General features: G+C 23.6%; 1 protein-coding gene across 3 annotated transcripts in view; it reads left to right on the forward strand.

The window, feature by feature from the left end:
* Nucleotides 1–13,141, forward strand: part of LOC122502849 (histone demethylase UTY) — a 119,782-nt gene that overhangs the window by 75,606 nt on the left and 31,035 nt on the right. For all 3 annotated transcript variants that reach the window (XM_043613139.1, XM_043613140.1, XM_043613141.1), the window contains one exon: nt 12,235–12,413. In XM_043613139.1, the coding sequence (XP_043469074.1) occupies nt 12,235–12,413 (179 nt within the window). The remainder of the gene's footprint in view (nt 1–12,234; nt 12,414–13,141) is intronic.

Raw genomic sequence — 13,141 nt, forward strand, 5'->3', positions numbered from 1 at the left:
TTTCAAAACCATTTATTAGTTTCCTAATTACTCTACTAATTAGGACGCTTACCTTAAGTAAAAATTAAGATTACAGCAGTAAATTAAAAAAAGAACACCAGAGTGCTTTTACTTGTTACCGGGGGGCACAATTTCCGGTTTTAGAGCATTTTTCGTGTTCGTTAGATGCATATCGTGCGCATTGGGAGTTTTGCAAGCAACTTGGACTTATTATTTCGGAAAGCTGTTCGAAACCGGCACAATCCCGTTTCAACACTTTGAAAAGTCTTTGTGCCCAAGAGGAATGTTTGTTTGTGTGTGTGTACGTAGGCGAAACAAGCGTTACTGCATATTCGCTGCCTCTCAAGGAAAGCAAAGGGGGATATTGTGGGAGGTTTTGCTCGCTTAGTTTGAGCTAGAGGATAGAAGAGGGCAAAGTATAGTACCGTTGGTTGGATTGCATAGCAAAAGACCGGAGATTTCTTACAGCAACAACAATGCAGCATGGTACCTATCGGCTATGTTGCGAAATTCCCCTTCCTTTTTTTTTGCCTTTTCCTTTCCTGATGATTGTGAGTTAGTTTCGTCTGTCGCAATATCTATTCTTCAAGACAGAACACTGAAAACTTTCCACTTCTATAAAACTGGACTAAATGTGTCAAAATTATGTCTTAAGTTGTAGTCTTAATTTGTTTCCTGTTTGGGGATATTGTGCTTCTTGCTCTTTTGATTCTTTTACTCTTTTTTTACTCCATTTTACTCTTTTTTTGGCTCTTCTTTAATTTTATTCTTATTTTTCTTTTTTCTTACATTCTGTGTGGATTGTTTAGAATTAAATTACTTTTTGTTTCTTGAATCTTATATTGGAAAAAAGAAATAGTAGGACAAGTACCAAGGGTGGAAAGAAGATGTTTTCCGATGATTTTGTAAATTACCGCTCTCGCTTCGCTCAAGCGGCAAATTACAAACTCATCGGAAAACATCTTCTTTTAACAATAGAAAGATTGAAATATGCAAAATTAGTAAATATTTTTTTTGTAGGAAATCTTCATTAATTTTAAGTTTAATTTTCATTAATTCTTTAAGACTTCTTTTGGGGGTTTTTGCGTCCATAGAAAAATTGGCGGCGAATTTTTAAATTCTCTGGGACGTATATTCTCACAGTAATGAATGTCTGAGAGGTAAATGACAAGGCTGATAATTTCCTAGTGACCCACATCCTATATCCCGGCGAGAAGCGTTCCACCCACGCACGCGTCGAACTTGCAACTGCATCTGCATTTACGTTATATATGCTCTATGAAAGTTATAGATCGTTATTGCGTGGGTGCAAGCCGGCAGAGAACGTTTATTTGCAAAAAAAAAAGAATATATAATAATAATAAATTACTTTCTACAACAGAAATTGTTTTCTAAAACAAAAAAACCAGAAATTACAACAAAGCAAAAATTATTTTTAAAAAACATTCGAAACTCGATTATTTTCAATATCTATAGTATTTTCATAAAATTTCGCTAAAAGAATTCAATTATTTTTTAAAAAATTGATAAAATTGATCTAAAATTTAATTATTTTCATTAATCATAAAATTTCCACAGGAATTCAATTAATTTATAAGAGCATTTTCAACAAAATTTCGAAAGAATCAATTACTTAACAAAATTTTTATACAATTCTTCACAATAATTAAAATTACTTTCACTAAAAATAACATTTTTTATGGAAATTCAATTTTTTAAAAAAAAATGCCATAAAATTCAAAGCAAGAATTCAATTATTTTCATAAATAATTAAACTCTTTGATGAATTTCAATTATTTTTAATACTATTTTAAATTAATTAATCGAAAAATTCAATTATTTTCACAATAATAAAGTTTTCGACAAGAATTCAATTATTTATAATAAAATTTTCATAATATTTGTTATATTTCGAAAAAATTAACTATTTTTAAAAAGATATTTATAAAATTCTTATGAATAGTTCAATTATTTTCAAAAATAACAAAATTTTTCACAAAAATTCAATTCTTTTTAACAATTTTAATAAAATTTTCCTCACTAATTCAATTATTTTGATAAATAATAAAATTCTTCTTAGGAATTCAATTATTTTTGAAGATTTTAATAAAATTCTTTGCAACTATTCAATTATTTTCATAACTAATAAAATTCATCACAGGATTTCAATTATTTTTAATAAAATTTTACAGAAATCGCTAAAAAAATGTAATTATTCTTAAAAATTGAAATAATTCAATTATTCTTTAAGATTTTAATACACTACACCCAAAATTCTTCCCAAGAATTCAATTATTTACATAAATAATTCTTCAAGAGAATTTAATTATGTCAATGAATAACAAAATTTTTCCCGAAAATTCAATTATTTTGAGGCATTTTAACAAAATTCTTTGCAAAATTCAATTATTTTCATAAATAACAATATTGATCGCAAGAATTCAATTATTTTTAAAAATAATAAATTTATTCTTTAAAATTCAATTATTTTATACAATTTTAATAAAATAATTCGCAAGAATTCAATTATTTTAAAAAATAATAAATTTCTTCTTTGAAATTCATTTATTTTAAACAATTTTTATTAAATCTTTCGCAAGAATTTAATTATTTTCATAAATAATAAAATTCTTCTCAAGCATTGAATTATTTTTGAAAAAATTATAAAATTTCTTAGCTACTGTTCAATTATTTACAAAAATATTAGAATTTTTCACAGGAATTCAATTATTTTCAAATATTTTAATAAAATTGTTCGAAAGAAATCAATTATTTTAAATTCAAGTCTAATTAAATTTTTTTTAAGAAATTCAATTATTTTAAATTCAAGTCTAATTAAATTTTTTTTAAGAAATTCAATTATTTTTTTAGATTTTAATAAAATTCTTCCTAACAATTCAATTATTTACATAAGTAATTCTTCGAAAGAATTCAATTATTAAAGATAAATAACAAAATTATTCCTGAAAATTCAATTATTTTGAGGCATTTTAATAAAATTCTTTGCAAAATTCAATTATTTTCATAAATAACAATACTCATCACAAGAATTCAATTATTTTTAAAAGTAATAAATTTCTTCTTGGAAATTCAATTATTTTCATAAAATTTCCAAACAGAATTCAATTATTTAAAAAAAATTTGCAAAAATCTTCGTGAGAATTTAATTCTTTTCATGAATAATAAAAATTTCTTCGGAATTCAATTATTTAAATTAGAATTTGCAAAAAATTAGTCGAAAAAATCAATTATTTAAAAACTTTTATAAAATTTTTCTCAAGAATTAAATTATTTTTGTAAATATTTAAATTCTTTCATGGCCAATAAAATTCGTTGGAAAGGAATTCAATTTATTAGCAGAAAGAAGAAAATATTTACTTACGAAAGAAGTAAATATTTTTTATGAAAATTAGTTAAAAGTCAGGAAAATGAAATATAGAATTGAATTTTTGTTAGTTTTGTGAAGTGTCTAAAATGAGTTTTTTTGGTAGTCAAGTTGAATTTTTCGATAGCTACTTTTTTACTCCTTTTTTTTAGTTTGAATGCTACTTTTTTCTACTGTTTTAAAATTAATTATCTAATGCGAAGTCTGAAAATCAGAAAATATTAGGTGGAAATTTTTACAATTATCTTTTTATAGATATAATTAATTTTATTATATATTATCAATATTTACATATTATTCAATTTTTCCAAAAAGTTTTTTGAATTTCGCGCCAAAACAGTTGTTTGAATTGCCGCCTAGAGGGCATGAAAATTCTCTCACAAACGAGATGAAGCAAATAGAGTATACAAAGTATGATGATTATAGAATTGTTTCCTTTCAGTATCCAAATAAATATTATAATTATATTAATAAATAAATTGTTTATTTATTTATTTAGAATATTAACGGGACAGTTTAATATTCTAACATATAAATAATATATTATTCATTATAATAAATATAACAAAATAAAATTTGTTTCTTCTTAATGTTGAGCTTTGTTTCCATAGAAAAAAATTTTTTTTACAAATCAAAATTTTACTGGATGAACCAAACAGAATTTTTTTCGATTATTTTTTCATTTTGAAATTTGTCTAATAAACTTTCGTTGCCTAGAGGTTTCTTTATAGAAGGAGAAAATTCAAATAATATGATAATGCAAAGTGTGACTCAGGCCTGTGAGTTGTCTCTCAACTTTTGCTGAGTCTATCACTTTCGAACTTCAATGTGAAATCACATACTCAGCCTTCATGTCTATAGAAACATCAGGCAATTTTGCGCAAGATTACTTCTATTATTATCATCCACAAATTCTTATATATATGTAATACTTTTGCCTTCTAAGGCGATTCCGCAAATTTTTCTCTTCGTCAAACAGAATACTTCATAAATATTTAATTTTTATTTCCATATACCAAATATAAAGCAAATTATTTTCCATAAATTAAAAATCTAGACCTCTTTTCTTCTATCCTCAATTCTTGATTTCAAACGGATATTAATGGAAAATTAAAAGGAAGATTAAAAATAAAATACATCTGTATTCGAATTTTATTTTTAATTTTCCTTTTAATTTTTTAATTTTAATTTTCCGTTAATATCCGCTTGAAATCAAGAATTAAAGATAGAAGAAAAGAGGTCTAGATGCGAAATAAGGTCTATGAAATTTATTATATTGTCGGCTATGCGAAATTGTTCATTACAAAACATGAGTTGCCACACAGGCAATCATTATTTCTCTGAGGCTATTTTATTATTTTTTTTTCTTTCATTCTCACATAAAAATATTTTAATATAAAGTCATCCATAAATTTCTTATTTTCTACGAAGATAGAACCGATTTTTTTTTCTAATATATCTCTATAAGTTTATTCATCAAAAACTTATGACGTTCTCCATTTATGGACTAAGCATCTAAGTTGAATATTTTTTCGCATCATGAACAAATAATTTGCGTATATTGCGTAAAATGCCATACAGAAAATTGCTGCTTATTATTTTAATCTGCACAGCGAATCAGAAAATTAAAACCAAATGAGTGCAAAAGTAGAAAGTATGATTCACTTTGCAGATAAAAATATATTATTATATATTGAAAAATGTTATAAGTGAATCCTTAGAAATATATATTTGTTAATTCTTATGTAGCACGAGTTGAACTGCAAGTGAGTTATTTTTATTTCTTTTCAAATAATTAAGAAGTCGAGAAAATTTTTCCTTTTTTTGAATTTCGCGCCAATTTAGTTGATTAAATTCCCGCCTAGATGGCATGAAAATTCTCTCATAAACGAAATGAAACAAGCAAAAAATTTTCTTTTATGGAAAAAGAATAGTTTTTCGTTTCAGTTATAAAATTAAATAATAAATAAATATTTATGTGGAAAAATATTTCGTTCTTTTGAACTTTCCGAATTTGTGGGGAAAATAAATAATTTCATACATTTGGAAATATTCTTCCTCAACTGTTTTAAATAAATAAAGAATCGAAAAAGAAATATTCGATGTGAAAATTATTCGGAATTAATTACTGATAGCAATTAATTTTTTCTTTTTTCAAATAAGTCCCTAAATGAGATGATAAGAAGTGAAACTCTTTTTTAAACTCTTTGTCAAAAATGAATCGAAGCGAAAAATAATGGCACTCGGGGAGAGCTCAAGTTAAGTACCGTTTCGCCCTTCTTCTCTTTTTTAAAAAATCTTTTTGTTCCTATTTATCTGAAAACCTTTCTCGCGAAACCGTAATCACGATTCTTCTATATATATATACAGTCGTACCTTTCCATTTTCTTCTGAAAGTGTTGTGGAAGATCCGGTTTTTTGACGAATAGGATTCTCGAAGCTTTTGTTAAATAAAATAATTAAAGATAGTGGTTTCTTCTTTTGTCCTTTAGAGAAATTATTTTCTCTCTCGTCACTAATTATTTATTGCAATAATTTATACTCTGAAATGGAATTTCATTTTTACGGAAGGAAAAATATGAAAGGCGAGGAATTTCTTCATCTCTGGATTGCGTAGTCGTTTTTTTCGATTAATTTTATGTTCTAAGTGCTGTAATATTGAGAAAAGTATTTCTAAATTGAATTAAAAAAATTTTTAGTTCGTAGTTTTATTGACAAGTGTGGTAGCTTAGTGGCTTTGGGGCGCGACTCGCAACTGAGAGTCTGGGGTTCGATTCCTCGCGAGGGTGGATTTTTTCCATTTTGGAATATGTGAACTATATCAAAATTATAATACTGTAATTAATTTAATATTATAAAAATTTATAATTACAAATATACAATTGTGCAATTAATATTGTAATTACAAATATACAATTGTGTAATTAATATTATAATTAATATCTAATTAATACATTAGTTGTTATTAATTATTATTATATTATTATTGCTAAAAAATATTTTAAAATTAATAATTTTATTATTAGGTATTAATTATTATTGTTATTATTATTAATTATTAAATTTTTCTTTTAAATTAAAAATAGTTTTGAAAATATTTTTTAAATAAAAAAAAAAATGATAAAAATCTCATCATCGAGTGAAATTGAGTAAAATTGATGGATTAAAATTAAAAAACACTGATTAAAAATTCCTAAATGAATATTAGAACAGAGAATGGATAAATTTTACTATTTTAATCATTGAAATGAAGAAAATGTGATAATTTTCTTTTCTTTTCTTTTCTTTTTTTGAGCATTAGAAGCGGAAGTTCGCACCATTTAAAGTTCAGATTGCATTGAAGCGAGATTGTTTTATCTTATTTAATTCTTTGATTCGTCACTGGGTCTATAAATACGAGGTCAGTAGCATCGAAAGCCACAGCTGTTTGACGTTATAACCTCGCATCCTAACGCCTTCGACTATATGTAGTCTCACTAAAATTTTCCCAACGAAAAACTATTTCTGCAAATATTATTATTATTTTAATTAAAAAACAGATTTTCAAATTTTGAGGAAAATACTTGATTTTTTTTTTTTAATTATAGTTTACAGAAATATTCTTCGATTTTAATGGTTTTTATATATGCGAAATAAGAATATCGTTTTTCCAGTGACATGTGAATTGTAGTAATTAATTTATATGCTCCGGGGGAGGGGGGTGATTATTTAATTATATTTTCAATAATCAATATTATGGAAGGTTTAAAAAAAGATTTATTTTAGATTTATTTTATTTTACTTTATTTATTTATTTTACCTTCTCTTTTTCTATAAACTGGAAAAAAATTTATTTGATTTAGCTAATGGATTACTTGTCTATTTTCAAATAAATATTTACTTGAATTAAATTAATTTTGTTTAAATAAATTGAATGAAAAAAAAATTAATCGATTTAATTAATTACTTTGATTAATATTATTGGTATTATTATAAATATTATTGTTTGATTATTAAATAATTGATTAATAATAAAATAAAAATTTGATAATAAACTAAAAATTAAAACGAAAATTTGATAATTCAAAAAAATAAGTAAATAAAGTTAATTGTAGTCTTAATTAATTAGCTTCATAATAAATGAACATAGAATTAAAATACTAAAATGAAATTGAGTAGAAATAAAAATTTAAAAATCTAATTTTAATATTAAGAATAAAAAATATTGTACAACATTTTTTGTTATTGAAAAAACATTTTTTCTCGCCTGAAGCAAACATTATTTCTTTGGATAATTTATTTTTGAAGACACAACAGAATTTAAGATAATAAAGTGAATTAAAAACCTTCTAAAAATAGTAACCAGGCATTTAATTCTCTAATAGGAGAATTTTTTTTTCCTATCGAGAGATGTATAAATATAAAAATAATGCCACAAAAAAAACAGATGTGAATATGTACCTGCCGTCTGGAAATCCAATAATATAATATGTTTGACATGCGGTGAAGAGTTTATATAAAATAATTTTTTTCGACAATGAATGAGATGAAGAAAAATTGATTGTACACAGGGAAAAATATAGCCTTGGGTATATTAAGAAATAATCTTTTTTTAAAAACTTTCTGATCGTCTTGTGGTGTATATAATACAAAAGACATCGATGAATGTATAGTAAACTTCATTCATGGGAGAGCCATTCATTCGTTCATTGAGTCGCGTTTCCTTTCGGGGTTCGTTGTCTTCAAGAATGACTCACTCTTATATGCAGAGTGGAATATCATTGTGAAATATTTGTACAGCAAATTCTATGCCCCCATAATAATAATAATAATAATAATAATAATCGAGAACTTGCGCATCAAAAAGTTTGATGTACTTTTTTTTATGTAAGCGCACTAGAGAGAAAGTTGTCGTTCCAGTTGATGAAAAGTGGCTTCAAATGTTTTTTTTTCATTGCTCGAATTTTAGGTTGGTGAGCGAATAATTTATTAACTCTCTTACGATTTTATCATTTTTCAGTTTTGACAAACTTTATATTTGATTATAAATTATTGTAGAATTAGGAATATTGACGAACATCTTGAGATTCAATATGGAGACGTTTCTCTCCACCTGCGAACGCCAAGGTCACCGCTAGATGGCAGTTTAGTTCTTGGAAATTCTCCTGCCATCTGGTGGCGACCTTGGCGTTCTCAAGTGGAGAAAATTAAACCACCATTTTATCCCTTAAAAACTTTTTTATAGTTGAATAAAATGCAAAAAATGTTACTCTGAGAATAATTTAATTGTGTTTTTAGTGAAAAAATTTATATCGCTTTTTATTGAAAAGTACGAATCATTAATTATTTCTAAATTCAGTCCTAGGCCTGCAATTATTATTATTTAATAAATCCTGTATTTGTTAATTAACTACTTGATAATTCAGAAATATATAAAAAATATCAGAATTAAAAATATTAATATGAATATCAATAATCACATTTGCATTACATTTTGCAATAATTTGTATAAAAAAATTATTATTTATTATTACGATAAAATAATTTTATTTTATTAATATTATTTTATTTCACAAAAAACTTTTTTTCCTTTCGTTGAATTTATTAAAAATATTGAAAATAAAAGAAAATGAAATTGAGAACAAAATTTTTAATTAAAAAAATGTTAAAGTTTTAAATTCGAAGAAATTGCATTTGTTGATATATAAAAGAGAAAAATTGTCTTATTTATCGAAAAAAAATGAGTTCATATTTATGAAAATTCGAGAAAATATTTGCGTATTGTACATATTTGTTTACTCGATGCATCGATGACGCGAGACACACTGTGCAGTACTTAAGCGTTTAATTTCAAGAGAATAAAAAAAATTTGTTCCCATCTTGGACACTCAACACCTGCGCTATCAATAAATATCAATAATAATCGATCTCGTTGATATATATATCTGACATGTGTATGACTAATTTTTTTTTCTTCTTTTTTTAATAATGCCTTGTTTTCATAAATATTAAATATTAATTGCATTTTTAATTTTTATTTGATTTAGAGAAACAAAAGAAATTTCAAATGTATTTTTTATTTATTTTTTTTTTTTATTTTGAAATTCAAAATTGTGGCATTTGCATTATATTCTTTTTTCAGTGAGAAAAAAAATTTATTTGATTCAAGTAAATATTTATTTGATTCATGTAAATATTTATTTCAATAAAAGATGTAAAAGTAAAATAATAATTTTCGATTTGATAAAAAGAGTGTGGAGAAAAGAAAAAAATTTTGTTTTCCTCCACATAAGTGCATATCGAAAGAAACGTCTCTTTCGATAATGCGAGAGAGTAATTTTAAGATAGGAATCAGCTGATAGGCTTTTATTCTGGTTATGACCTTCTATTCAGGGTCACATGCACTAATACAAGTGAATTTATGCACGTGTTTTACTTCACGTGTCTTGCATGGACAAGTGACGTTATTCGCACATTTCGCGTGTTCGAGGCCGAAAGATTACACAATTCTTCCGCTTCTAACTTACATTATGTATACGCACGTATATTCTAATTAAACTCGGACACTATTTTATTGTCCTATATATGGGACAAAAAAGCAGACATTTTTTTTTTTTTTTTTTTTTTTTTTTTTTTTTTTTATTGTCGCTGATCAATTTTTTGTAACTGAACTGATAATTTAACTTACATCCAGAGAAATGTTTTATTTGAATCAAATAAAATTTTATTTGTTCTAAGTAAATTTTTATTTGAACTAAGTAAATTTTTATTTGAAGTAAATAAATGTTTATTTTATCCAAAAATAATTTATTTGACACAGTTTTTCTGCGAATATCAAATTGAGACAAAAAACAAATCAAAAAGTGTTGCCTCGTAACGCTTTTGATTCGTTTTTTGTCTCAATTTGATATCTGCAGAAAAACTGTGTGAGTTAAATAAAAATATATTTATCTCGGAATCTACTAAATTATTTATTTGATTATTTAACTAAAAAATTTATTGGATACAAATAAAATTTTTATTTGAACCAAATAAAAATTTTTTTTTGGTCGAAATAAAATTTATTTGAATTAAATAAAATTTATTTGAATTAAATAAAATTTATTGACAATAAAAAAAAATATTATTCAAACAAAAAAAAGTTTATTTGAAAGAAATAAAATTTATTTGAAGCAAATAAAACTCAATTTGAAGCAAATAAAATTTCATTTGAACTAAATAAAATTTTTTTGCAATCAATAAAAGTTTATTCAAATTAAATAAAGTTTTTTTCAATGTAGAAGTAAAGATGAAGTGAGAATGAAATTTCGCGTATTTATGAAAATTTATACAAATAAATTTCATTTCGAGTGATAAAATTTTGTCAAATTAATTTGTTGATATCTTCTTTTTTTTGCGTAAATATTAAATTTTTTTTCTCTAAAACTGTTGACAATATTCACAACGGTTTATATTGCATATTTCCTGAATGACAAGTTTCCTAGGCCAAGGAAACTGTTGGAACTGAAGGTGAAGCGATTTATTGTGATTACTCAGAGTTTCAAGTGCAAATATCTAAGTATGGTCATAAATGAAAGGTAAATTATGTGACTGCTAGGTTCGATTTTTTCCCTTTCTTCAATTTTGCGAAAAAAAAAGAAAAATTGTCAATTTTTATATTTTATTTTACAAAAAATGGTAAATACCTACCTTTTTTTAAATTAAAATGAAAATTAACATTAAATTCCTTCTCTTTTTAAACAATTAAGTAAAAAATTTAAAATAAATAGACAATAAATTCAAAGAATAAATACAATAAAATTACTGCAATAGTATAAATAAATTGTAAATAAAATAGAATAAATACAAGTTCCTGGTAAAAAAAAATTAATATTAATTGTTTACAGAATAATTTAATTGTAATTTTTCTATTTAATTAGAATAATTCTAAGTGATAAATATGCTAATGATAATTAATAAATTAATTATTTAGTCATTATGAATAAAATAATTATGAATAACATTAATTTAAATTTAATAATTAAAATTTATAATTAACAATAATTATGAATAATAATTACTAATTTAATAATTGATTGATTAATCAGTTAATTAAAATGTTCAACTTCTAAATTTATAATTATCGTCTTAATTTAAAAAAATGTTAATACAAAAATTAATTACAATTAATTGAATTTTATGTTAAATTAAAGTATTAATGAAAATTAAATTTAATTATTGTTAATAATATAAAAATTGTTAATAAACAGAAAGACAAATTTAATAATATCTTAAAGCTTGCGAGCAATAAACTTAAATTTAGTATATATTTTATTTTTTTTCCTAACAATAAGCCAAGTGAGATATTTTTAAAAGTATGTCATCCATTATCGAATACTAAGAATATTGTTTACTTTTTTCTCTATTTTTAATACAAATTGTCAACAATTGTATTAAAAAAGCGAGAAAATGAATTTTTTTTTTGTAAAAAATGGGAATATGAGAGAAGCTAAAAATAATTTTGCAAATATTTACTCAGCATCACTCTCTTTTATAATTTAAGAGGAGAATGTTTTTTTAAGAATATTTTCGAATTTATATAAATTTTCCAGCTTGAAAGTAAAAGTAAAAATTTATTGTTTTTTTAAATATTATTTATTGTAGAAAATTTTTAATATAAATATTAAGTAATAACAAATTGTTTATTAAAATAAATATTTAAGAATTAAAATACAATTTATTTATTTAAAAATGTATCGTTTTCTAAATATTATTTATTATACAAGAAATTGTTTATTGAAATAAATGTTAAATAATTGATGACAATTGACGTGTGAATTAATTTTATTTTATCCTTGGTGTGTAAAATTAACGCATTCTCTTTTTTTTAGGGCTGTGAAATCATTCCAGGAGGTACTATGGGTGGAACCAGGATTTACTCGGGCCTGCGAGGTTCACATTCGATTAGGTTTGATGCTAAAAGTCCATGGTGACTTTGATGCTGCATTAAAACACTTGACCCTTGCGTTAATTGACGCAACCACACCTGCCTCCTTCTCCAAGCTCGAAAGTAAGTTCACACATTTGCTTGTCCTCTTAATTCAATTTTCTTCCCTTTTTTTATTTTTTTATTTTTTACCAAAAAAGAAACTTTTTATTAAGAAAAATTTTTTTCTAATAAAAAGAAAGAAAATTATTATAGAATTAAATTTAACAATACATTTTTTGTTATTTATAATAAAATAAAATTAATAATAAAAAGTGTTTTTTTTTTCATAAAGAGAAAAAAAATTGTTGTGAAATAATAAAAATAATAATTAAATGGAAGTTTTTTTTCGTAAAAAGAAAAAAATTATTAGGTATGAAGTAATTAATTTTATTTATTGCTATTAAACATTTTACAGAAAAACAATTTTATTTCCATCAATTTTATATTTATTAATAAGAATTGTTTATAATTTATATTTATTATTGTAATTTATAATACTATTCATTTCATAACTAAAACGAAACAATTTTGCATCAACACCATAATTCATTTAATCTTTTCGTTTCATTTCGTTTGTGAGAGAATTTTCATGCCGTCTAGGCGGCAATTTAAAGAACTAATTGGCGCGAAATTAAAAAAAAGAAAATTTAATTATTAATAAATCATTAACTAATATCTAGAAAAGATAATATTAATAATTATTTATTTATTAATTAACGGGACAATAATAATAATAATAACAATAATACTAATTGATTCTCTTTCTGTATTCTTAATCAAAAAATTATAAACATAACATAAAATTTGTT

The sequence above is a fragment of the Leptopilina heterotoma genome, unplaced genomic scaffold, assembly GCF_015476425.1.
Source record: "Leptopilina heterotoma isolate Lh14 unplaced genomic scaffold, ASM1547642v1 Lhet_24, whole genome shotgun sequence".
In the NCBI taxonomy this organism is placed as follows: domain Eukaryota; kingdom Metazoa; phylum Arthropoda; class Insecta; order Hymenoptera; family Figitidae; genus Leptopilina; species Leptopilina heterotoma.